At 45.3% G+C, this 27580-nt stretch overlaps 1 protein-coding gene across 7 annotated transcripts; it reads right to left on the bottom strand.

Moving 5' to 3' along the window:
• Positions 1-1580: 1580 nt before the first annotated feature.
• Positions 1581-27475, bottom strand: LOC101781030 (GDSL esterase/lipase At2g42990). Of its 7 annotated transcripts, none has more exons than XM_012844233.2 (6): positions 26972-27472; positions 17685-18174; positions 17248-17347; positions 15876-15919; positions 12193-12321; positions 1581-1752 (listed from the first exon to the last, which is right to left on the bottom strand). In XM_012844233.2, exons 1-6 carry the CDS (start codon positions 27458-27460, stop codon positions 1709-1711), a joined length of 1296 nt encoding a protein of 431 aa, XP_012699687.1. In that variant the 5' UTR covers positions 27461-27472; the 3' UTR covers positions 1581-1708. The 7 variants fall into 7 exon arrangements, 4 of the variants coding, with proteins under 4 accessions (XP_012699687.1, XP_022680314.1, XP_022680315.1 ...); XM_022824579.1 differs by lacking the exon at positions 1581-1752 and adding an exon at positions 8286-9372 and having other exon boundaries at positions 26972-27475; XM_022824580.1 differs by lacking the exon at positions 1581-1752 and adding an exon at positions 10946-11211 and having other exon boundaries at positions 26972-27473.
• Positions 27476-27580: the final 105 nt, after the last annotated feature.

Raw genomic sequence — 27580 nt, 5'->3', positions numbered from 1 at the left:
ACACCTGTCCCAGTTCTTGTCATAATGGATGACACAAGCTCGTAGCATATCTTCTAGGATTTGATTCACTCTCTCGGTCTGACCATCTGTTTGAGGGTGATATGTTGAGCTACGGATTAGCTTGGTGCCAAGTGAAGTTTGTAACTGTTCCCAAAAACGTGCTACAAACTGAACACCTCGATCATATATGATCGTCTTTGGTACACCGTGCAAGGAGACAATACGGTCTAGGTATAACTCTGCATATTTCTTGGCTGTGTAGGTGGTGTGAACAGGAAGGAAGTGTGCAGTCTTAGTGAGGCGGTCCACAATAACCCAAATGGAATCATGTCGCTGAGAGGTAGGGGGTAATCCAACAATGAAGTCCATACTTGTATCCTCCTATTTCCATGATGGAATAGGTAGGGGTTGCAAAGTACCTGCTACCTTCAAGTGACTTGCCTTGACACGTTGACACGTGTCGCACTCCAAGACATAGCGCGCAATTTCCTGTTTTATTCCACTCCACCAAAATGTTTGACGGAGGTCATGATACATCTTATTGCTGCCAGGACGAATCGAGAACTTGGAGAGATGTGCTTCATCTAGGATTTGCTTCTTAAGATCGGGGTTAGACGGGACAACAAGTCAGTTCTCATAGTACACTCTCCCGTTTTCATCCTGTCGGAAATGCTTATACCCCTCATCCTTCTGTGCAATTTTCTCCTTGATAAGTTTTATCTCTTTATCTTCCAATTGTGCTAAAATAATCTAGTCATGCAGGGTAGGCTCAAGAGAAATATGAGTTAAGGTGCCATGGGAAACAATTTCCAAATTAAGCTTAGCCATCTCATGACATAAGGTCTCGGCATAATTGGTCGCAGACAAGCAGTTACAATGGCTTTTGCGGCTGAGAGCATCTGTAACTACATTGGCTTTGCCCGGGTGATAATGCACTTCTATGCCATAGTCCTTGATCAATTCTAACCATCTTCTCTGACGCATGTTGAGGTCGGATTGAGTGAAGATATACTTGAGACTTTTGTGATCTGTATAGATATTGCAACGAGTCCCCATCAGATAATGTCTCCACATTTTCAGAGCATCAACGACTGTCGCTAACTCAAGATCATGGGTAGGGTAGTTCAACTCATATGGCCGTAGCGCTCGCGAAGCATAGGCAATGACTCGGTTGTCTTGCATAAGAACACACCCAAGTCCAGTGCTAGAGGCATCACAATAAACATCGAACGGCCTAGTGGTGTCTGGTTGCGCTAAAACTGGAGCAGAAGTCAACAACTGTTTCAAGGTGTGGAAAGCTTCTTCACATTTATCGCTCCACACAAACTTAACTCCTTTCTTTACGTGGCGGAACCACCCAACTTAAGCTAGTTTAAGTGCGCCTAATCGCTGTCGGAACAACAATTATCCGAAATGCACTTAAAACAGTATAAGTTCGATAGTCCGTCGAGTGTCCCTAGGACTCCTCGAAATATCCACATCATGTCCCATAGCCATACATCAGGATCGCTTCCACGATGGAAAGGCATCAGCAAATATTACATTTTTACACACATAGCAAGGTGCGAATTATTACAAACCATAGTTTGAAACAAACTTAATAATGTAGGTTAGAGCAGTTCTAGGAGTTTAAAACATAAACCGGTCCAGGTGAAAGATAAACATCTAAGCTTTATTTCTAGGGTATTACGAGACTCGTAAAAATACCCTAGTTCTTCGGGGCTTCTTCCTCAGCGGACTCCTGCTGCAGCTCTGAAATAGCAACGAAGAATTCCCCTGAGTACGGGGTACTCAGCAAGACTAACCCGACTAACCAATATAATAGCTTTTCCGGAACTGAATGATAGCTGTTTAGTGTACTGGCTGACTCACATTTTGCTAAAAGAGCTTACTATAAGTGAAACCTTAACTTTGTCTTTTAATTCAAATTGAGTTGTTACCTAACCAGTCTAGATGGCGAAAAGAAATATTTTTGCAATCAGTAGGAAATTAAGTCATACAACACATTAATTTCGGAACGACATTGTATTCACTAGATTACACTACGATGCGTAATGGTGATCAAGTGCATTCATAATCGAGAATTGCGGCAATCCGGATCAATTTACATCCTACAGGAGAGCACCTTGACCACCAGCTATGTACATAACGACCTTTCGATTAGCGTACCCAAAGATTGGGAATAAGACTACCAGAACCCAGGAACGCACCCCCACATGGGACCCCACGTCTGACCCGATCTCCATGTGAATTTCAGGCTACGCCTCTGCCATTCTCCAGCACGTCAAGCACGGGTACGAAATATTCCCGATCAGAGAGTCAACTAGCCTACCGGGCTTTACTGGTCCCATACCCAGTAAGCAACCAGGTGAAATTCACTTGATCAAAGATTAAGACAATGATCAGGCCTTAACCAATTTGACCTCGCAGACAAAACTAATATCTCTAGCTTCTATCGGTTTTTCAAATTTCCAAGCTAACATTCCTTAACTAGTATGTATGACCCAACAATTTACCTTAGAGCTAGGTAATCAAGTTACTGGAAGTATCTAAGCATTGCTAAGCATGGGTTAATTACTAATTAGTGAACAAGTGGCAAAGATGTCCTCTAAACAAGGTAGGATCATGCACAAGAATAGGTTTCAATCAACTCCTAGACTTAATGCATTCATATGGAAAATAACCAATAATTAGACACATGAAATAATAACTCCAAAGTAGATAGGTATAGATGCACCGGGGCTTGCCTTGATCTGTAAAAATGTTAGCGTTGCCCGACGGACTGGCTTCACAGGGGATTAATTCAACGATTTCTTCAAACTCTGAAGGTTCTTCAGATAAATCCAAGAATTCCCCTTCTGGAGTTTCGACGTCTACGATATAGTACATGCAGGGGTTAGTGACGCAACTTTTTGAATACAAGACTATACAACTTTCCTTCATGATAAAGTTGCAAGCCAACAAGTGACTACACAACTTATCATGATAAAGTTGCAAGCCAACACTAGACTACCCCAAAAAGATTAACCCACCATTTTTATTTTCTTTAATAATCCTACCTTAGGCCTTTTCTTTTATTTTTAGAAAACATTATAAATATTTTCTAATCTCAAAACCTAATTCCAATGGGTTAATAATAATTTGTGAATATGAAAACATTATTCAATATTTTATGCATTTAATAAAGGTTAAGCATTTATTTAAATACCTTAATGAAAAGGCATTAGATAAATACCTATTTTTTTATTATTTTTCCTAAGGTATAAGAATTTTAATGCATGAAGGAAAATAAACAATCCTAACAAAATTGGTTTCACTAATTTTGGACACTCCTAGAAATTCCTGTGATTTAAATGGTGAAAACTGAGTTTACACTAATTATCTATAAAAAGGGAAAACCTAAGTTTATCCAAATACCCCCGGCCCAACTATTCTCACCCGCTCCTAACCTACCCTCTCTCCCTCGCACTGGGCCCGCTGGACCGACTCTACTCCTCCTTCCTATTCTACCCGCCGGCCCACCGGCCCACCTCCACTTCCCCTCCTTTCTCCCTAGCGCATGGGCCCCAAGCGCCAGATCTTTCTTCTCCCCCGCGCCAAAACAGGGCGTGGCAGGGGGCGGCGCGGACCGACGGCCGACGCTCCACCGGCGACGGGGCCGGGCTGGGAAGGCATCCCCAGGCTATGGCGCACCCGTAGGTGGCGGCGGCTCCCCAGAAAACAGCCGGAGCTGGCCTCTCCACGGTGGCGGGCGGCTTGGCCGGCGGCCGGCCGTGGCCAAGCACGGAAACAGCACCAACACGGCCTTTGACTTCTCCTAAGGCTCCCTAGCGATCTACGGACTTACCCAAGACTTACCACAAGGAGGGAAAGTGGCGGCAAGGAGGGGCTCACCGTGAGCAGGGAGTTTGGCGGCGGCGGATGGAAACAGCGGCGGCTAAGAGTTCACCGGCGGGGAAACTGGAAAACGAGTAGGCTCGGTGGTTGGCAAGGTGTTGGTGGGGATGTGGGTGAAAGGAATTGGTGTGAGAGGCAGTGGAACGGTGGGAATCGCCTAGCGGCAGGAGCCCGGCCGTGTTCTGCTTGCGGTGGTAAAAAGCAACGCAGTAACGGATAGGAGCGGCGGCGGGAGGAGTAAATATATGAAAATTTCACTGCTTGCATGAGTGCCACCATGGCCTAGCTGTAGGCTTGCGTGGGTGAGCAGGTGGCCCTATGCACCATGCTGGACAGCAGGCGAAAATGCCGGTGGCGACACGTCTCTGCTCTGCTGTTCTCCCCCCCTTTTCCTTTTACTCCGAACTTCAAACCTCCAAAAATGATCGATTTCAAATCCTACGGTCCCAAAGTCCCTTAAGCAAACTTGTAGATAAACTCGAGTATTTCAATTAATAGATTAACCTTTACCCGAGATAAACATCCTAAGGCCGGGATTTTTGAGTTTTCATCTCGGGTAGCAATCAACTTGTTCTGAACCTTCTTGATTCAGTTCGACAGGCCACTGTTCATGGTCATTTGCCCTTCTTTTGACTTAATTTGAGTAGCTTAATCTTACTCCATATAGTTCAACCATCAACCATTCATGCTCTACAACTAACAAGGATTCCATTTTGCATATGAACTCATATACCTTTTGCACTATATTTTTCTAAATTTTCCTCCAAACATGGTCAATTGCTGCTGTTTCAGACTTAGGGAAAATTCAGTTTCAGTAACTAGGTTGAAAACTGCCAGAGTGGTGATTTTGAATTCCATTTTAAATTTGATCCCTCCACTTTCTCTGATCAACAACATCCTACTAAACTTGTCCAAGGATCATACTTCACTGCTGTTCAGACACCTTTACCCACTTACATGGAAAACTAGGCAGAAATCAATTCCAAAGTTGGATACTTATTATGTTTTTCTGAATTGCCTGTTTTTGTACGGGGAATAGTAACTCATTTGTTTTTCTTTTTCAATTGCATTTCTTGAGGAGTTTAAGACAAGGATTAGTCTCCAACTTTATAACCTTGAGTTCTAAACATTCTCAAGCCTCCATTTCATATTTTTGCTAAATTTGTCCAAATTTAAAATTCCAAATTGCAAATTTGGTCAAATTCGGCTCGAATTTGACTTTGAGTCAATTTCTCTTCTTTTTCTCCAAAAATCATCACCAACTTCTCATTGACATCTTTAGGTTCTCATTAACACGAGGTGTTACACTTTAGCAGTTCAGTCATTGGCTTAGCTATCTTCGAGAAGTCGGGGATGAATCGACGGTAGTAGCCTGCTAAACCGAGAAAACTTCTAATTTGATGAACTGAAGTGGGTGGCTTCCAGTCCAATACTTCTTGAACTTTGCTTGGGTCTACTGCTATGCCGTCGCTGGATATGGTGTGCCCCAAGATTTGAACACTATCCAGCTAGAAGTCACACTTGGAGAACTTGGCATAGATTTTGTGATCTCTTAAGCGCTGGAGCACAGTATGAAGGTGCTCTGCATGTTCTTCCTCATTCTTCGAGTACACCAAGATATCGTCGATGAATACCATGATGAACTTGTCAAGTTCAGGCATAAACATCAAATTCATAAGATACATAAAGTAAGCCGGTGCATTAGTAAGCCCAAACGACATGACTAGGTACTCATAGAGTCCATATCTTGTGGAGAAGGCGGTCTTGAGAATATCACAGGGTCGGATCTTGATTTGGTGATAGCCGGAGCGAAGATCAATCTTAGAAAACACTCTAGCTCCAGCTAGCTGATCAAACAGAACATCAATGCGGGGTGGTGGGTACTTATTCTTTATCGTCACCGCATTGAGGGGTCAGTAATCCACACACATACGCAAACTCTCATCCTTCTTTTTCACAAACAAGGCTGGGCAACCCCAAGGTGATGTACTTGGGCAAATGAAACCTTTCTCCAACAACTCATGTAATTGGATTTTTAACTCAGCCAGCTCTGCCGGTGGCATTCTATAAGGTCTCTTGGAAATGGCGGCTGTGCTGGGGATCAACTCTATAGAAAACTCCACATCTCTGTCAGGCAGCATGCCCGGCAAATCATCCGGAAACACATCGGGGTACTTACACACCACCGGAATGTCCTCCAATCGAGCTTCAGTTACAGGATAGGCACAAGAATGTTTGCACTCGTGGTGGGGTAAGTGTATGATTGAGCTACCATAGGTGGGTGAATTTATATGGACTGCTCTGGCAGAGATGTCCAGTGCCACTCGGTGCCGAGTCATCCAATCCATATCCAAGATAATATCTATCCCCTCTAGACCAAGGATAATGAGATTTTCCTTAAAGAGGGTTTCGCCTAGCTTAATAGGCACATAGACATTCATCTTATCCGATGTGATTTTCCCACCCGGTGTAGATATCATAAAAGACCCTTTTGTTTGGCATTCTTTTAACCCATATTTGTCACTAGTTTTTCTTCTAATAAAACTATGGGATGCTCCTGAGTCAAACAAAATCAAAGCTAAGTAACTGTGGATAAGGAAGGTATCGGTCATCACTAGTGCACCTTCGGAGAGCTCTGCTGTGTTGGTGAAGTTCAGCCGACCCCGACGGATCTGCACTTTGGGCTTCTTCCCCTTGTTGATCATCGCATTGCTCTGACCTGGGCGCTGATTCTGGTTGCGGGGGAAGTCTTTGGCAAAGTGTCCCATAAGACCACAAGTGTAGCAGCGGTTTCCATTGGCAGGGTGGGGCGGCGGTGGTAGGGTCAGCCGCGGTGCCTGCTGTTGAAATCCCGGGAAACGAAGCATTGGCGATGGTTGGGGTCAGGCAACCCATCTTCCCGACTGCTGTGGTCGGCTGGGCGCCTGTGGGGGAACCACCCTGTATCTCTGTGCAGGTGGGCTGGGTGTCGGCATTGGAGCCTTCCTCTTTCTCTTGGCTGCAAGAGCCTTCATGAAATCCTCTTGTGAGATGGCCAAGTTGACCAGCTCATTGTATGTATTCACCTTTATCGGGTTCAACCTCTCTCTAAGCTCCAGGCTCAATCCCCTGTGGAACCTGTCCCACTTCTTCTCATCTGTGTCCGGATGGTAGCCGGCGTAGCGGCATAGATCGTTGAAAGCCTGCGCATAGTGCAGGACATCGCGGCTTCCCTAGGTAAGAGCTAGGAACTCGTTGAGCTTGCGCTCCAGGAGACCCTCAGGGATATGATGGCCCCTGAACGCCATCTTGAACTCCTCCCAGCTGACGACGTGGTCGGCCGGCTGCATGGTGTGGTAGTGGTCCCACCATAGGAGGGCAGAACCACACAGTTGCTACGCGGCAAACCGAGCCTTGTTCTCATCCGGGCAATGGGCGGTGAGGAGGGAGAACTTTGACTTGATGGCACGAATCGAAGCGCCGATGTCGAGCGGATCCTGTGTCTTGTGGAATAGAGGAGGCTGTGTTCCTAGAAAGTCCTCGTAGCGAGCAACATGAGGTTGCTTATGAGCTCTTCCTCCCTGGGGCTGCTGTTGTTGCCCCTGGGCAATATGCCTCAGCAGCTCAGTTTGAGCAGCCAAGATCGCCTCTAGTGTGGGCAGATGCGGAGGCGGTGGAGGCACCTGCCTCTGCTCACTGCCACTGGGAACAGAGCTGGAATGGGTGCGGTGCACCATCTGCAAGAGTCATCTTTCCATTAGTCACATAATCCCAAAAGCTTTCCAATCATGAGGGAACTTATGTGCTGAATCTTTAAATGCTAATCTTGCCGATAGTGCAAACACAACAATCATATCTTTTATTGAGTAGGTGCATATCTCTCTTTGCCATCTTAGCCAGCAATTAGCTCATTTCTGCACCCAGCTACTTTCGTTTTACTCTTGCTAACCGAACGGAAGGATATTGTGATCTAAGTTTGGTAGGGCCCACAAGATCCGTGTTCTCGTCGGCTGGTCCGCGCTCGTCCTCGGGCGAGGCAAAGCTCTGCCCCGTGGGTCCGGATCTATCCAACCCGTAGCGCTCGGGGTCGGGCGAGGTGGACACCCACTACAAGGAGTTGGGCGCATCTGACCTTACTGCAAGGGGTCGGGCGCGATGGAGACCTGCTGCGAGGGGTCGGGTCAAGTCGGCGGGGGTCCCCGTTTCTGTTTTGGACTGATTTTCAGCAAGCTGAGCTGCGGTGTTTTTGTTCTAATGCAAGTTTGATAGATCCAAAGGAGCTGAAATTTGACGAGCAGTTAGAGCACAGGTTTCCGCACAGCTTTGGTATTCAATCCTCATATCAAAAACAGGTGGAGACAGGGGTAAAACTGAGGAGAACAGCTACTAATATGTTGCCACATAATTTCAGACCCTGCAACTGGTCAGTAGCAATGGCAATTCCATACATGGAATCAGTTCTTCAACACCTGAATACTCAACTCAAGCTAACCTATTACATCACTATTAAAAAATATAGGTTGCCGAGGAGTACAACAAAAGAAACTGCTCTTCAACAAGTCGATTCATCTAAAAGTCGTCCAGGTTGCCTACGGAGGCAAAGCTGAGTGCAGGAGAGTGAGCGTCGCCAACTCGAGGCTGTGGAGCGGGCTCCTTAAAATCCATACTCGAAAATCCCTCGATCTCCTCGGGCTCCTCCTCCTAGGCCATAGCCTCATCCAGCTGCATCTCTAAGGCGTGGATAGCCTCGAGCTCAGCATGGTGCTCCTGTAGTTGCTCATTGGCGTTCGCCAGCTCCATATTCACATCATAGAACTAGTTGGCCAGCATCTCCATATCATGCTCCATCTCTACTACCTCCTCCTCTAAGCTAGTAATCCTGTTCTGCATATTTGCTATCTGCACATCCTTTTGTACTAACTCAAGAGACAAGTCCACCATGCCATTCTGCACAGTGGTGAGGGCAACCTGGTTGGCCCCGGCCATCCCAATCACCGTGGTCATCGCCCTGCTCTGCATCTCAACCATCCGGTGGAACGCATTCAGGCAGCGAGCTGAAATGAAGATCGTGCACTGTGGGTCCAAATCACCTAGCAAGTCCATGTGCTCCATGCGATCCAACCAATTTGGGTCTCTCCTATCTCTGGCGGGAAACAACCCAATCGGGTCTAACATAATCTCCATGGGGTGTGCCCTGCAAAATTGTGTCAGTGCTTGCAAAGCTGCAAACTCCCACGTGTCTTGCAACGTGTGTCCCTTGGCCACAACCTCCAAAAGTGGCCACTATGGCTAGTCCGGGGGTGGGGGCACCTTCACCTGCACGTAGCTCCGAGGAATCCCATGGTCCTGGTACGCGCGTCCCACGTAAACAGGCGGTGATGGGTACCCAAAGGAATGCAGGGTGTCCCACAGTATGGCCGGAAAACCCTCGTAATGGAGGCACCTCGAGTGGGTGGTTCCATCTACACCAACCGCAATGTACACGGGGTGAGCCATCTGTAACCAAAAGGGCAAGTGAGAAACGGAATCAACACTTGGAAATCAAAACAGATTTCTGACAGTTAGAGAAACACTAATAATTCTGCAAGCATTTATCCAACATTCTTCAAACTTTACCAGCACATTCTTTAGGTAGTTCACAATAAGTTTGGTACTCAGAGGTAGGGCTGAAACAGGGCCTAACAGAGTGATAAGCTCAGATTTCCATTGAGTGGTACATGTTGGAAGTTTTCAAACCGAGCTGAAGGAAACTGAGCCTAACTTCAAAACCAGAGTTTGACTGAAGCTGAAACTTTACCACCAAGTTCTTGACTAAGCTCTGAGCGACTTAGATGAAAGGACTCCTAGTAGAAAAAGGTGATAAGGAGGGGGGTTCGAAACAGTAACACTCCAACTGGTATACACCCAGTGTTATCAGCCAAACAGAGGATTACAAAGCTGACCCTAACTTCCAACCTAGGTGGTAGCATTTTGTGAAAATTGATAGAAAGTTATTTAAGATCTTTTAACAACCTGAAAGATTTTTGTCAAAACTTGCAGGGCGGAAAAAGGACAGCTAGAAAATCCTTATCGCGGAGAAGAGCTTAAACGCAAGGGCAACGTTGATTTAATGGTTTGGGTTCACAGGTTTTAATTCATGATGCAAGCATGACCTACCTCGTCCTCTCAACGAAAATAATTGCTAAAAACTTTTGGCCTTACGTGGTCATTGCCGGTGGCAAGGCAACAATTACGTCACTCCCTATAGTAGCTAGTCGAGTCTCTAAACATCGCTTCCCTATGCGAGCGCAGTTAGTGTACCTGCAGAAAACACAACCACACTTGAACCTTCCGTGCCAGCACTCACGAAAGCATCCCCAATCATTACCGTTTACTATAGAAATGGCACCCGTGCATTTAACGCTGCATGGACAGCGCAACAACCTTGGAAATAGGTTCCTTTGAATAGAACCATATAACCCTTCGTGTTCTCATGATGCGGAATCTTGCACACGTATAATAGACGTGGACGAAAACAATTGTGATGATAGGCTCGTTGGAATCAAACCATACCATCCTTCGCATGAGTTAACATACGGAACCTACACACGTATAATAGACGTGGGTGCAAACAACCGTGATGATGGGCTCGTTGGAATCGAATTCACATCACCCTTCGCATACTCACGATGCGGAACTCTGCACACGTATGATAAACGTGGTGACAAGTGCTGGAACTTAGCAAAATAACCAATAGCTAATAGCCACCTTAAATAACCCAAAATTCCCCTAGGGCCTCCCGCACGAAGTTCATCTTTAGCGGTCGTACGGAGTTTTCAAACACATTTCTTGCAAATTTAAGTTAGAAAAAGGTGTTTTGGATCTATTGTCTTCTCTGTCCTACTAACCTGCTCTGGTACCAGCTGTGGCGAAACCACCCTAATTAACTTAGCTAAAGCACAATTAAGTTGCCTGACACGCGATCTTATGCTTTAATCAAGTTAACTCGGCAGTCCGTCGGATTTCATCCGATAAAACCACTAATTAGGACCGAAAAAGCAGAGCTCACACAAAGGTGAGAGGTTCCAAAGAATACAACAGATCATCCAAGTTAAACAAGTCCATTAATTTTACAACTCGGTTTTGAAATCCAACAAAGTTTTATAGAGTTCTTAAGCAGCGGAAAAAGATCAAACGGAAGCTAACGCCGGGGTCGGACGTCATGATGAGGCCGATCATGACATTACTTGTCCCTGTCCTCACCGTCCGAGGAGGGACCCCACTCAACCGTCCACCCAGGAGGAAGCTGGGGAGGCCAAGTGCCACAAGCAGCAAAATCAGGGGCTCCAACATCACCTGAAAGATGTGCCACAAGCAAGGCTGAGCAACTATGCCTAACAAGACTTAACCGACAGGTGGTTCTAATCCACCAACTTCTAGACATGCAAGGCTTTTTGGCTGAGGGGTTTGTTTTGCCAAAAGCGACTACAGTAGATCCTTACTTTCAACATTTTAGCCACAAGTTCTATTGTTGTTTACCATTCTAGGTTAGCAGCTATATTAAACAAGCAATAGTTTCCAAGCAATTAAGCAAGCAACAATATTTAGATCACCATTATCTTCCATTCTTACTCAGTGTAGCATAGTGATCAAGCAGTCCCAAACTGTGAGAGGCAGACGAATCGATTCAAATTTCTTAACCATGCATGGCGAACCTAATCTCACGACATCCGCGCACCACGAAGGGCCGCTTCCTTTGTCAGCCATCCCCATCAATTCCCAGGCGCGTGTCATGTCCAAACTTCCCTTGGTATGCAATGCTCCACAGTCCCGGCCTATTGCTGCACTGTGACCGCACTTGCACCTACATGATGCACCATGGAAACCTCGTTCCAGGGACAGCAGGGGTATAAGCCACGCCCTAGTTCAATCAGGTACTAGGCTTCCCCGTCACATACTAGGTATGAGATTAGTACTTTCAAACACTTTATCACAAACACCAACACTTTCCGACCTTAATCAATTTCAAGTAGACAGACGGGGCCATCCACCGACCACCAAAATAGTTCACAAGACCCTGCCCAGTCCATCGTCCTTATAGTGGTGACAAAAGGAGAACAAGCAACTCCTATAACTCGCGAGTGACAGGAATCACTCGACTTGTACCGAGTCCTGTTTAAGCATTGCAACTACTCGACCTATCATACTAGTGTTCAGATCAAAGGGAAACTAAGTCACGCATCTATGGTTTCAAACAACTCCTGTAAAGTAATGCACAGATATACAACAGAAGGCATGCTCAAGTTTAAAAATACTGGGTGATGCTCCAGGGCTTACCTTCAAGCAGGATGGAAGCAAACTGGTCTTCGCCGTGCACCAGCTCGACTCTTGCAAGCGGCGGCTCTGCTACAGCTTCATCTTCTGGCGCCGGGTGAAGCTCGTAGCTGCCGTCGGCGAGGGTTAGCTCTACACAAAATGCAATGCAAGGGGTCAGTTGTATTCATGTTTGCATAAAGAGAGAGAGAGAGAGAGAGAGAGAGCTGCGTTTGGGGAGGTTCAGCGCATTAGGCGAGTTATTCACTTCCGAATGTTTTTATGCACCTTTTCCAAAAAAAAAATTCTAATTTTGCAAGAAGCCAGACAGAACAAGGATTTCAACAAAAGAGATTTGGTACAAAGCTGATTTCTCTACGAATTAAGGTGTAACTTCCAAGCTTCTGTTGATTTAGAACACGTTAAAAGAGTCGGACCAGGAAAAACTTGCGATCTGACCCTCAGACTTAAGGAAAGACTATACCGAGGTCCTCAGATTTAAAATAGAGGAGTCCTTGGAATTTTACACAAATATCCTCGGTCAAAAGAAAAGGATACAGCCGAGCCCTCGGGCGAGGCGGACAAGGGTCGGGCGAGACAGACAGGGTCGGGCGAGATGGACAGGGGTCAGCAGCTTACCTCCAGGTCTATGGATGAGGTCTTGGGGTCAGGATGAAACAAGCCGAAGCGGAACGGCAGAAGGAGGTAAGCTTCGAGCGGCAGCGAGGTCCGGCGGTGCTCCGGCGGCGGCGGTGGCTCTCGTGGACAACAGGCAAGCTCTAGAGCCGTGTGAGAGAATGGTGAAGCGGTGGGTGGTGTCAACCAAGCGCAGGGTTGGGCGGAAAGGGGGAGTTCCACAGAGAACTCAGGCGGTGGCAAGTGCGGTGGAGAAGAACAGAGCAAGAAGAGCGGCAAAGGAAGTGATGGCGAAGGGACTCCGGTAAGAGGCTTCGGTACCCCTTTTATAGCTGCGCGGAAGTGGTCAGAGGATGGAACGAGCTTGAGCGGGTGAGAGCATAAGATCGAGGAAGAAGGAGTGCTCTGCCACGGCGGCAATTGGTCGGTGCTTCCATTGGCCAGAGAAGCGGAGCTTCGGGGGCAGGATCCTCCGGGCATTAGACAAAGGATATAGCGTCAAGCAAGCACGATTTTGCTAGGTAGAAGGATTGGCGAGGTCAAGCGTGTGTCTGGTCGCTTCAAACATCGGATTGGGGGGGCGGCTCGGTCGGTGTGCGGCAGCGGCGCGACGTGCGAGGGAAATGGAAGACGTGGCGCTGGTTGGGCGAGCGGGCGAGGGCGCGGGACGACGGCGGTGTGGCGGCTTTTTCGGCGAGTGGGCAAGGCTCTGATTGGCGAGCGTGGATGCGCGGCAGGGGTGAAAGATGTGCTCGGGTGGCGATTGGCTAGCACGACGCTCGCTCCGTCTTGTCGTGGGCGTGGGTTGGGCGTCGAAGCTCCTATCCTGTCGCTTCCTTGTCGAGGATAGGATGCCGGCGGCCACGCGGCGCACGGCGCGCGGGCGAAAATGCATGGGCGCACTGGCGCCACTATCGACTTTTGGGGGGGTCCACTCCGAAAGCTGAAGGGTCCTTTTTAACAAAAGTTTTCTGAAATTAAAAGTTTTACAAACTCTCATTTGGGCAAAAGATTTAAGTTGGAAAACAAAACTCAAGATTTGCTTTGAACCCCAAAACGAGGTTGTTAGGGTCAAAAGGACATTTTACCTCTTTTGCTTAGCGACTAACAACTGGTTTAGGATTAAGTACACCTAATTAAGGCAGAGTTGTTACAGCTGCATGGTGGGAAAAGGAGTTAAAGGTAACTTGTTTGTAATGTTGTGAAACATGTAATGTCTATATTCATAAGTAAAGGGAAAATTTATTGGTCCTGATAATTTGTTTATTGTTATACAGGGAAAAGTTGAATTTAGAAAGTTCATGTTTGGTGTGCCTACATATGTTGGATATCTTGAAGAGATATTTAAAGGAACTTTAGTGGACAGTTAAGCTTCTATCATACCAGGTTCATCAACTCAAGATAAGGAAGATGAGGAGGGAGACTTGGGTGATGAGGAGGATGGAGAACAAGAGGAAGAGGAGTTCTTGGCAAGTCCTTTGAGCAGTAGCAATCGAAAGAGAACAAATAGCACTGCAAACATAGCCACAAGCCCAAATAAGAAGAGTAAGAGCCCAATGGTCAAGATGTTCCAGGGGCTTCTTGTTGAGTTGCAAGTTTGTAGGATTAAGGAAGAAGCAGCAATAGCATAAATGGTAAAGCAGAGGCAAGATGAGTTGGAAAAGAAGCACCAATTTAGGTAGCTGGAGTTGGAAAAGAGGCACTATTTGAGAGAGATGGAGAAACAAAAGGAGTTGGAAAAGAAGCAGAAGGAAAAGGATGACATAAAGAGGTGTCTGTTATTGGTAAAGCAGGCTGGAGCTGGACTGACTTCATCTGAATTTGGCATAGCAACTAGATTATTTCAGCATGAGTACTACAAAGATGTGTTTGACATGATCGACAATGATGAGGAGAAATTGATTTGGTTGAGGAAGACATGGAATGACTACCATATCTATCTGAATTGTGTTATTTGATTTCTTAAGAACTTTAGTTGTCTTCTTATCTCAAAACCTTTTATTATGTCTGAATTGTGTTGTTTCATTTGAAATGGACATGTATTGAGGTGTTTCAAGAATGTGTGGATTTGCTGCTGTGTGTAATTGATGCTGGCTGGATTTGATGCTATGTTATTATTGCTTGCTAGATATCTCATTTAGTTCCCATAATTTTTGTACTGATTTGTTTGTTTCTCTGGTTGCAGGAAGAAGAGGAAGAAGAGGAGCAATGGGATGAGGAGGACGATGATAGAGATGACTTTGATCAAAGAATACAATCCTATATATTGCATTGTAGGAAGAAGAGGAGAAAAATCTTAACTATTGTTGCTGCCATGTTGGGTATGTATCAATTTGACACTTATTTGAACAAAGTAGAGCACAGAATAGCAACAGAAAGTGGATTTGAATAGGTCATGAAGACACTAGGAAATAGCATATCTTGTTACAATATGTTTAGAATGAGTCAAGATTTATTTCTGAGGCTGCATAGTTTGCTAGTTGAATCATATGGATTGAAATCAACTAAGAGGATGTCATCTATGGAGGTTTTAGGGCTGTTTCTATGGATATGTGGTGCACCTCAATCTCTTAGACAAGCTGAAGACTGTTTCACAAGGTCACTAGAAACAATATGTAGAAAGTTTGATAAAGTTCTAGAGAGTGTGAACAAGCTAGCAGTTGACATCATTAAGCCAAAGGACCCTGAGTTTAATTTTGTGTATCCTAGGTTGCAAAGCCCTCGGTTCACACCCTTATTTGACAATTGCATTGGAGCAATATATGGTACTCATATTCCTGTAATAGTGCCAAGTACCTAAGTAGTACAACATATGGGAAGACATGGATATACGAGTCAGAATGTCATGGCCACATGTGATTTCAATATGAGGTTTACTTTTGTGGTGGCTGGTTAGCCTGGGTCAGTTCATGATATGAGGGTATTTAAAGATGCAATTAACAAGTTTGGAGATAAAAATCCAAATCCACCTGAAGGTAATGACAAATAACTGTATGTATTTTATTATTAATACAACACTTGGTCTGTGACTTACATAATTTATGTATTATGAATGTGCAGGTAAGTTCTACCTTGTTGACTCTGGTTACCCAAACTGACCGGGATATCTTGCACCCTACAAAGGACCCAAGTACCATTTGTCAGAGTTTAGACAAGGGCCAATGCCAAGAGGTAAAAAAGAACTATTTAATTACTCACATTCTTCACTTCGTAATGTCATTGAACGGTCGTTTGGAGTTCTAAAGATAAAGTGGAGGATATTGCTTGACCTTCCTAGCTATCCAATGCAAAAGCAAAGTCGTATAATTATTGCGCGCATGGCACTACACAATTTTATTAGGAAGAATTTTTTAAGTGATGCGGACTTTGATTTGGTTGATCGTGATGAAAACTATGTTCCATTCGCCGAAGGATCCTCTTCTGACGGTAATGTGTCAAATGTACGTCATGGAGACGAAGATCAAAAAATGAATGAGTTCCGTGATTGGATAGTCGATGATTTGTTTAGTAGATCATAGATGTCAACTTGTAATGATGATTTTATTGATGTGTTGAATTGTTGTATGGATGAGTGTATGTACATTTGTGTGCACTTTTTTTATAGAATGTAATAAACATGTGGCTAAAGAAAATTTTGCCGCCTAGAGCTACCTCAGTGTGTTGGCGACAGCAACAAAAAAAAATTTGCCGCCTAGACGGTAGCCCTGGTTGCAGGGTGTGGCACCAGCAGTCCAGCAGCAAAATGGCGTCAGCAGTCCAGGGCAATTTTGATGCCAGACTTGGGCAGTGGCATGGGGGAGGGCAGTAGGGTCATTTTGCCACAACATTTATTGCTTTTAGTCAGTTTTAGGAGGGGGAACCAAACAATCTTTAGACCATGGACTAAAAACTGACTAAAATTTTTTAGAAGCTAAAATTTTAGGAGGTGGGAAACAAACAGGCCCTAAGCTTAATAGATTCGTCTCGTGAATTAGCATTCATTTTTGCAATTGGTTTTGTAATTAACCTATATTTAATACTTCTAATTAGTATCTAAACATTCGATGGGATAGGGACTAGCTTTAGTCCCTAGAACCAAACACCCCCTTAATTAATCCCTCCATCTTATAAACTATACTGGGCACGGTCTTCCAAATACCATTTGACCACCCATTTATCTTATATTATTTTTTATGGTTATAAACTTTCATTGTAGAATATATTTAACCATATAAAATTTACATTATATAAATAAAAAATTAATAGTTAAATTATTAGTTTAAAATTGTAAAGTTTGAATCTGTGTCTTATATTTAAAAACGGAGAGGGTACGTCCTTATTGTAAATTGCACGGTTACAAATTAAAGATGTCACAAGAACACTTGCAATTTAGTGTTCAGAATATGCTTAGCCACTATCCTGTATGTCCGCTGGGACGGATGAACTGAATCAAAGAACACATACTTATCCGCGTCTTGACACGTCAACGGTCGATCCAAGCCGCATAGGACAGATGTCTCGATGAGTCCTGTGCCACAGCAACCTTGCGCCACGTTCTCGAATCCTGGTCATCGCAAGGAAACCGGACAGTATGAAATTCCAGCAGACTGTGCTCAAGTCGTCGATCCTACTGCACCAGTTACCCTACAACTATTTTCTTTCATTATATCATGACAGTTGACACCAAGTCATGGTTTGTCCAAGACATTGCACTCATTTACATAATATTTACTTCCTCCGTTTTGATTTTTCTACGTATATAGATTTTATTATATGTATCTAAACATAATTCTACATATAGATATGTAACCTAAAAATGTTAAAACGATCTACATTTTAGAGTGGAGGAAGTATTATCGTAAGTTATTTTTAATGTTGTGAAGATAGATAGGGCCACTAACCGTAGAACGACGGGTTGGCAATGATGGTAGACACCACGCTGTACGTCTCTGCGTACACCACCTGCGCGCCGGCGAGGTCACCATTGAGCTTCCTCACGGCCTCCTGCAGCTCGGCGTTGAATCTCATCGCTAACTGGTTGTGCTCCTCGTTGCACTCGCCGGGCTCGTCGTGGTTCAGCGTCCTGGCTGAAGGTACGCAGCCGAACGGCGCAAGGCCGGTGAATTCGATCTTGCGCGCGCCGAGGTCGTAGGCGTCACGAACGGCCGCGTCAGCTAGGCCAATTAGGTAGGTAACGTACTCCGGCGCGGTGTACTGGGCCGGGCGGAGAGGAAGGACGAAGTAGTTCAGGATGAAGTCGTTGGTGCCGATGCTGAAGACATAGAGAGCCTCCGCGACGATCTCTTTGGCCATGGACTCCCCCTTTGCGAGTTTCAGTCTCTCCTTGTACTCCTTGAAGTACTCCAGCTGCTGCCTCAAAGGTATCACTGACTGGAGTAAATTCGAATAGGTTGCAAACAACAAAGTTAGAACTTCCTTTGAAGTAAGTAACTGTATGTAAGCTTTGGGAAGGACACAGTACTGGTTTGCAATTTTTTTTTTGGCGAGTAAGGAGCATTATCAGGGGCAAACAATTTCCGGAGAGAAACCAAGAATCTACGAATCGGTTTATCTATTTCAGATACAAAAGTAGAAATGTTGCTCAGTTTTCTATCAGAAACCAAAACTCAGAAAAAAAATAGATTTCTCAGTTTCTTAAAAACGAAAATCCGTTTCTTCGCGAAACAGAATATATCCCTCCTGCTATACAGGACCTAAATTCAAATGTTTACGATATGGAGAGAACAAAGAATCAATAAAAACAAGAAAATGGTCGTGCCACACTAGTTGCTACTTGGTATTGGCAATCTTTTTTTTATTAGCGACAAGGTGGGGAAAAGGATCCTAGCTCACCTGAATCTAGCGATGTTATTATTGAAAGTATCCAAGAACAGGCTTCGTTTATAGATATTATCTCAGTATACCGAGGAGCTGTTTCTAGGAGGAAAAAATGTAGTGTGTAGCTGCACAAGCTCGTAGGATAGCAGTCAATCGTGGAGCTCAACCGGTCCTGCAGCAAACCCCGGAGGTCCATGTTCGAAATTGCTGCACGTAGTGTAGCGCGCATGTTGCCAGGTTGAGCATCAAGTTCTACTTGTTACGAGCATTCCAGATTCTCCAAGCCAAGATCAATGTCCAGCCAGATGGGGGTGACTAGGGTAGGAAAAACCATCGGATCAACTTGGACACTAGCTTGGTGTATTACTGTAAGGGGCGGAGGGCATTATCGGTATTGCCTGTAGGCCATAGCGAAAGCAGAGGTACTGTACAAGGCAATGTTACGGTCGTCAAACGAAGGAAACACCACTAAGCAACTAATAAAGCTGCAGAGAGTGTCAGCTCCTCACGAGCAACGGGGGTGAGACGAGGATATAGAACAACGTCAAGAGGATCAAGTAGAGTTCCAAGACCACCGGAGTGTTTGGGTGAGTGGAGTGAGAGAAGAAGGCAGGGAAATGCTGTGGCTCTCGACTAGCTTCATGGCAGCTAGCCATGTCCCAGGACCGGCTGGTTTGGTGTGCCTTTCTTCTTGAATTATACACCCAAGGAAAGAGGAATCAGGGAAACCATCGGCAGGGTCATACTACCCGTCATAAATCACCCACCCTCACGGTGACACATGCATGCCAGGCATACTCTTATACGTACAAAAGGGCTCAACTCAAGTAGTGTTTTTTCTTCCGAGTAACTCAGGTCGTAGTGTTTGGTTGGGGCATTTGTAATGTAAATTGATTAAACTGATAATCTGCGCATGGCCTTGTTACTTCTCTCGCCCGGCGTAAGGTGGGGCCCCCTCCCCGCCCCTCTCCTCTCGTCTGCATACCCGAGCACTGTGTTGTGTGCTGCTGCATCCAACTATTTATATAGTTGCTTCGAGGATAAATGGTGGTCACCCTTAGATGATGAGTGATTGATAATGTTGTGTAGATTGATTTATTTCTTGGCTTGTAATATGCAGATGTTGAATGCGATATAGAGGCCGACGGCATGAGGTGAAGGTAAGCGAAAGGTTCATGTTATGGACCAAGGATGGTGAAGGGTCGACACGAGTAGTCTTGAACCGAGGGATCCGAGGAGTACATGGATGGGATGGAGAGACCTCGGTTGAGTCAAGCGGGATGGAGGCGAGTTGAAGGTGGAGAAGCTGGAGCGAAAAACTTGGAGACGTCAAAGGCTTAGCGGAGGTCGGACACGAGTCGACATTGATGTGTCATGTCCTGTGCGGCATGCAAGAGGGTTTGATCGGTCTGGCCTCAAAACCGGAGGTGAGTACGCCTAGCGAGGTGTGCAAGAGGGTTAGCTGGTTTGGACCTCAAAACTTAGGGTGAGTTAAGTGCACAGGACGACGTCGAGTTGGAGGATGTGTAGCACCATTAAGAAACTTGCGTTGAGGTGAAGCGAAGTCGTGAAGACGTCGGGTCTGAGAAAAACTTGTGGTTTTACCCTGGGGTATTTGGTTCGTGTGCTTCATTTAAGGACATTCTAGATATTTGTCGGGTGCCTATATATATGTGGAGTGGGTTGTTGGGATAGCCATCTTTTTTGGGTAGACTTCTCATTTATGTGTGTGAGAGAGCTTTTTTTTTTAGAGTTAAAAGGGAGAGATGAGAGGCTCTTATTCATGAGCTTTTTGCCATTCAACATCGAGTAGTGCTAAGAGGAGCTTGTAAAACGTACATACAGGAGTAATCTAAAAGGAGTAATCTAAAGATCAATTTTATGCTCAATTGTTTCTCCATTTTCTTCATTTTAAGATCTAGATTTTCAGAGCATTTTTGGAGATATTTTGTTCTTTGCATTTGGCTCCAAATTTTGTGATTTCTTGGGAGCTTTTGTTGGTAGGATCCTTATGAGCCTCAAATAGTCAAATCCCTCACAAATTCAGCGTGACCTTGAGGAGGTTCTTCTATGGCTGAAGTTTTCATTTCAATCCGTCGTATTTTGAGGAAGGTCTTTTGGTTTGAAGTTTAGGCGGAGTTCTTTGTTTTTGCTTCTGTTCTTCCTGTTTGCGTTCTCGACGCCAGCTACATCCGCAGCCTCACGCGAAGCAGCAGGCGTCAGGCGGACGCGAGCTGCAACGCGAGCCAGCAGGCGCCGCAGGTCCAGCGCTGCGCTGCTCACCAGGCAGCCTAGCGAGGCGGCCGTGAGCAGGATGCCTCGGAGCAGGCCGTAAAACGGTCCAGCGTAGCTGGGCAGCTGGCCCACGGCACGAGCTGACACTTCGCAGCGGGGCCAACTTGCAGAAAACCAATTAAGCTTCGTAACTATAAAGCTGGATAAGCTCAATTAAATTTATTAAGTTGATATTTCAACAAACTAGATCCAACATTTTCTAAAAATTAAATCAACATCCAAAATTACTGGATTCAATATTTTCAAAAATATAGATTAACATACGTTCAACATTTTTTATTGTCTCCTTCAACGTCTCGACGAATTGGATTCAACATTTTTAGAAACAATAATCAACATTTTTGGAAAATAATTTTCGACCTTCTTCAACCTATCGGTAGAGCAAGCCGGCGGCAGCAGGGTAGGGCATCGACTGCACGCCTCGAGGCAGTGGGGCTTGCGTGGGCAGTTGCGCACTCACAGGCGATGGCGATGGCTGCGGAGGTCGATGACACGACGGGGCAGCAGAGGTTGGTGGCGAGCGCGGGGAGGCACGGGCGCAGGGCTGGTGGTGAGCACGGGGGAGGCACGAGTGCAGGACCGGCAACGGTGGTAGCTGTAGGCAGCGCTAGGGTTGGGGAGGACCAGGAGATGCAACCAACGATCCATATGTATGAATGTGAAAGTTGGGTAGGGAAAAAAACTTCTGGAAGCCATATAGATCTCCCCCTTCGCAGTGGCAGACCAGCTAGGCGAGTGGAGCTAGTGGATGCGGCCCAGCCAGCTTCGCAAAGGCCTAGGCGGTGCGCGCTCCAAGTGCTAACCCAGCCTGGTGGTAGCATCCGGGCAACACCCTACATGCGGGAGTGCAGCTCGCAGATCCTATATGGCTTCCGGAACCCATTTATTACATGGCTTCCGGTGTTAGAGATTCGTGCGAGCTTTCTTATCCATTGGATGCATGTAATCTCTTCTTACCCTAACTCTCTGGCATGCTCGAACCACTGCCAATTGCCACGGGTCAGCGATCAAATGGAGGAGGTGGAGGAGAATCCCATTTGAGTTTCAAAGTTCAAATGCATTTTTCTCTTAAACCGTTAATTTATTTAAAATCCTTTTGAACCACTGTGCTAGTTGGAATTAATGCAACAAAATAAGATTCAATATATGTATATTTTTAAATTTTCATATGTATTTTTTAAATCAACATTTGGAATGTGTTGTTTCAACATTTTGAATAACTACTTCAACATTGTAGACATACTACTTCAACATTTATGCACAAAATGTTGATCTAGTCTATCGGAGTTGTTGAACTAAATTTGGGAAAATGTTGAACCTAGCATTTGAAAATGTTGACTGCATTAGTTCAACACTTTAAGTATATCTATTCAATTTTTATGCTTAAAATGTCAAATTAGTATAATCAGAATGCTGGATTATATTTTTTCAGAATGTGTTAAACTAAAACTTTCATGTTAAGAATTAATCACCGTACATCTTAGCATATAATGGGGTAATAGCTAGGACAATGAGAAAAATGAAAAAAATAAACAAAAGCCTGTATGCAATAGTATTTGGACCTAATGGGCTGAGCTGTTCGTGGAGAGTAATGCAATATTATTTGAACGTAATGGGCTTTATAGTTACGAGAAGTTAAATAGGAACCCCCAGTGCAGCTTGCCCAGCTGCGGAGCGGCCAGCGGTTAGCAGTGGAGCGCGCCCGGCGACCCTGCCGGCCCAGCTCGGCATCCAGCAGCCGCAGCAAGCAGGCTGGAGCTCAGGGACAGCCCACCCGAGAGGAGCAGTCGGCCCAGTGTGCAGACAGCAGCCTATCAAGGTCCGTTTTTAGGTGTTTAATTCATGCAACTGTTAGTTAATCACTACATCCTTGCTTAGATATTTATTATTCTCATGTTTAATCATGTACCCTTTAATTAATCTTTGCATGATTAGTCAAGTTGAGGTTCAGTAGTGGTTAAGCTCAATCTTCTTTGTGCAAGCTTTTTGATGTCTTGCTTTTTCGTTTGCTTCCACCTCGTTTGAGCATTTCTAATCGTTCCTAGGGTGAGCTTATCACAAGTTGATTTGTGTTATCTTGACGTATAGAAGCAAGGTGTGTTTGAGATGGCAATTAGAATATAAGCTTTGTTCGGACATAAGCATATAAAAGAGAGGTGTGTTTGAGATGGCAATGGGGACATATTCACCCCTCTAGTCGCATATTCCGATTCTTCATTCTGTTTTCATTATAATGTGGGAAACAAACAATACCAGTTATCCGCTAGAAAACTATTAACCATCTTTTCTTCTGGTATCACTATGCCAAATTTTTATAGCATGCTCTACATATTGTATTTGGTATTATTTTACCTTTAAATTTACATTATTTGTGCAACCATCGGATCAAACAGGTGTCAGAAACCAAATCTATACCTATTGATGAGGCTACAACATTTTGTTCGGAAATATGGATCTCACTGATGATGTTGTATGAGACAAATATGAAACAAAGATATTTTTGTAGGTACTATTCAGAGAAGCATACTAGCACCGGTTCCAGGCCAACTTGTACTAAATTGACAGCAACAAGGAGATGTTAACAATGACATGTTGCACTTTAGAGTTGGCGTCTCTATGTTTCTTCACTAGACGCATCTTCACTAGATGCACTGTTGGGAAAGCGCCTTCAGTACCGGTTCCTAAGCCCCCTTTAGTACTAGTTGTGCAACCAGTATTGCTACTTTGGTACTAAAACTGGCTTTAGTACCGAGTCAAATACCAGTACTAAAAGGATATTAAAAAATAAAAAAAGAAATCTGCCGACCGGAGCCTTGGCCGCACCTCGCCACCATCCGCCAGAGTGCCAGAGCCCCAGCCGCACCCCGCTGTCGTCCACCCGAGCGCCGGAGCCCCGGCCACACAGCACCTGAGTCCCGCACCAGAGAGAGGGGGAGGGAGGGAGGTGGCGTACTTACGCTGCTCAGCCACCGCCGCCGGTTGCCGCCGCCGCCGCTCCTTGCTCCGCCATGCCTTGCTAATGGTCCGCCGCCTCACCGCGTCCTCCCTTCTTGCCTCCGTCACTCCTTGCCCTGCCACCGCTCCTCGCCACATGTAAGAGGTGAGGGTTGAGCGGAGGGGGGATGAGAGGGGCGGTGACGGGAGGGGCGGCAAGGGGATTGATCTATGTGGGGGGGAGCGGGCGGGGAGAAGAAGAGAGAGGCGCGGTTGAGAGGCCGAATGAGGGGGATGAGCGGATAAATACGTGTGGGGAGGGGGTGAGCGTGGGGGAGGTACCCCTTTAGTACCGGGTGGAGGCTTCACCCAGTACTAAAGGTCACCCTTTAGCACCTAGTACTAACCCTATAGGGGGAAAACAATGCGATTGGGAACTCGAGATTTTAAAATTTTTTGAGTTATGAATCTCGAGTTACTATTCACTGCACTATTCAAATTCTACGAACACTATTCAAATTCGCGGCACTATAGAAATTCAGCTCACTATTCAAAATGGGAATATGAATAGTGCCCGAGCACTCACCAGGGAGTGGGTGGAGCACCTCAGGATGGATGAAAATATGATGGCACTATTCGCTCACTATTGAGCACTATTGAGCTACCATTCGAGGTCGCTTTCAGCAACTATTCAGCAGGTACGGTACGCGCGGGTGCGTGATTAGGTATATACCTTGATTATATTGATTTTCAGGATCTTTGTGGGTCAGCAAGACCAAAAATTTAGCCGGTCGTGCTGCTATGCTTGTGTAAGTCCTACTCGGTACTCATCGCATGCATCGCTGGCTCGCTTCAGAACCAGGCCAACCCGGTCTTCACCCTCACCGTCCCCAGCCACGCTCACACAGGACTCAGACTCTACCGTCTCCCCAGGCAGTTCCACCCGAAGGGAACACTTCTCTGCGCACACAGGGTTCTCCTCAAACACCGCTACCAGGGCTAACACGAGAACGACACACGCAGAGGTTTCTCCTCTAGGGTCCCTAGCGTAGAGATATCGCCCTATACGAACGAGCTTAAAGGAAGATAGGGATGCTACCAGGACAGCTTAATCCATTTCCACGGGATAAGCTTACACGCGGCTTTCCCTTTCAGGAAACCCCAAGCGCTTAGCACAAACCTTAATTACCTTACAAACCGAGGGACGAGCTTCGACGGCCTCCCTTTATTGTAGTAGTACAGAGGTGGTGGAGTAATACAATGGTAGTGGGGTAATTCTACTAATGGTGGCTAATATTCCTCAAAGCACTTCCGAGGTGGTGGATATCTTCATGGAGTATTCGGTGAGTGGAGTGTGGGTGGAGGTCTTTGGTGGAGTGTTGGTTGGATGTCTTGCAGATTGGTGGTGGTTCTTCCTTCTGCGGTCCACCCGGTACTAAAGGCCCTTAGGCACATTAGTATCGGTTGGAAGCTTCAACGGTACTAATGGGTGACCTTTAGTACCGGGTGAAGCCTCTACCCGGTACTAAAGGGGGTCACGGGGGCTCCTCGGGGACTAGTCGTTAGGTCCGGTACTAAAAATGCAACCAGTACTGAGTCTCGGGACGAATGCTAAATTTTCCAGTAGTGATGGTTCTCCAAGTTACGAATTATTTTTTCAGATGTCTTTTAGCCCTTGTTTACTTCCCTCCAAACTCCCAACTTTGACCCTATGCAAAAAGAAGATTCCCCATCATATCAAACTTGCGGTATATGCATGGAGTACTAAATGTAGACGAAATCAAAAACTAATTGCACAGTTTTGTTGTACTTTGCGAGACGAATCTTTTGAGCCTAATTAGTCAATATTTGGACAATAATTTACAAATACAAACGAAACGCTACAGTGTCGCATTTATGGCAAAATGCCAATTTTGCAACTCCCAACTTGGGAAGTAAACAAGGCCTTACTTGCTTTGAACTCTTGTTTGTGTAGGCATAGCCCAGATTCATGTTCTTTTGAGGTGGTTGAAGCTGGATTAATTTTTCCAGTATCTAAAAAATATTGTAATGAGTACTTTCCTAATACGTTTATGTTTATGTTTAGGGAGCGTGTGGATCCTTGAGCTAAAATTTAGTCCATGTCACATTGAATCTTCGAAGACTAATTAGGAGGATTAAACATGAGTTAATTATAAAACTAATTACACAGATGGAGGCTAATTCGCGAGACGAATTTATTAAACCTATTTAATTCATGATTAGCACATGTTTACTGTAGCATCACATTATCAAATCATGGACTAATTAGGCTTAATAGATTCATCTCGCGAATTAGCCTCCATCTGTGCAATTGATTTTTATAATTAATCTATGTTTAATACTTCGTATCTAAATATTCGATGTGACAAGGACTAAAATTTAGTCTTGAGAACCAAACGGGGCCTTAGTACCTTACAATTTATGAACCGAACTCATATTACTGTTATAGAAATAATGGTTTATATGTCCGATACCATTGTAATGTTTGGGCATGGGACTAGGGATGTTTGGATACTAGGGACTAAATTTTTAGTCCCGTCACATCAGATGTTTAGCCACTAATTAGAAGTATTAAATATAGTCTAATGATAAAACTAATTGCATAAATGAGGGCTAATTCGCGAGACGAATCTATTAAGCCTAATTAGTCCATGATTAGCCCATGTGACGCTACAATAAACATGTACTAATTATGGATTAATTAGGCTTAATAGATTCATCTCACGAATTAGTCCTCATTTATGCAATTAGTTTTATCATTAGCCTATACTTTTAATTAGTGACCAAACATTCCATGTGATGAAATTAAACTTTAGTCCCTACCATCCAAATACGTACACAGATAAGGAGTGCTTGGTGTTGAAACAAGATAATGAATTGGCCAATCAGTCCTCATCAGAATTTTCGAACCAATAATCTAGTAGTTCTGGTTGAATGAATAGGACAGCAGGCTCATCCACGCCGCCGTTCAGAAGCATGTCTTCACTTGAACAACAGTGAAATACCCGTCCCAATCCCAAAGCAAAAGTAGAAGCGACGATGCAACGCGGAGAAATAAAATAAAAATCATAGCTTAACAGAAGGGTACAAGTTCACTTACTGCGATTTTTGCTGTTAAATCATCCAGCCCGGTGCCTGCGGAGGCAAAGCTCACACCCATGGCGAGCTGGTCGATCGAGTAGCTGGGGTCCAGGTACGCCGGCACAGACGACGGCAACCCGAACGCCTCCGAAAAGAAGTCCGTGGCGAGGCGCCCATTGGAGAACCTGCCGGTGGCGACGCCCCCGTCGAAGTCTCGCCCATACGGTGGGAAGTTTCCCTTGGCGATGGTGGGGATGAAGTTGTTGTTGCCTGCGTCGACCGTCGAATCCCCGAACACAATGATCGCTGACACCTTGCCGGCGGTGGCCCTGCTGGGTGAGAGCGAGAAATGCGCGACGAGAAGCAGCAGCCAGTAGCACAGGCTCTCTGAGGACATCTTGACTGGTAGCTCTATATTGAAGGGCAAACCGGAGTAGATGCAACGACTCCAATGAATCGGTAGTATCCTAAATAGCTGGATCGGAGCAGAGATTACTATATGCTTCATATCATATAGTGTGCTGTTGTGGTGCAGTTGTGGCTTATTAATAACTATACACGATTTCAGTCCCACCTGACCCGAATAGCAAGATAACGCTCCCGAGAGCGAGAGCTGAGCTCCTCTCCT

The sequence above is a fragment of the Setaria italica genome, chromosome II (genome assembly GCF_000263155.2).
Source record: "Setaria italica strain Yugu1 chromosome II, Setaria_italica_v2.0, whole genome shotgun sequence".
NCBI lineage: Eukaryota > Viridiplantae > Streptophyta > Magnoliopsida > Poales > Poaceae > Setaria > Setaria italica.
This window is presented reverse-complemented; position numbering and strand designations above follow the sequence as displayed.

Excerpts from the sequence above, each read along its gene's own strand:
- LOC101781030 (XM_022824579.1), bottom strand. The coding sequence starts at position 27,460 with ATGAAGCATATAGTAATCTCTGCTCCGATCCAGCTATTTAGGATACTA. Across the intron at positions 18,175-26,971 it reads ATTTAACAGCAAAAATCGCA|TCAGTGATACCTTTGAGGCA; the intron begins GTAAGTGAACTT and ends AATTTACTCCAG. Across the intron at positions 15,920-17,247 it reads ACGTGTCAAGACGCGGATAA|GGTGCAAGATATCCCGGTCA; the intron begins GTATGTGTTCTT and ends GGTCCTTTGTAG.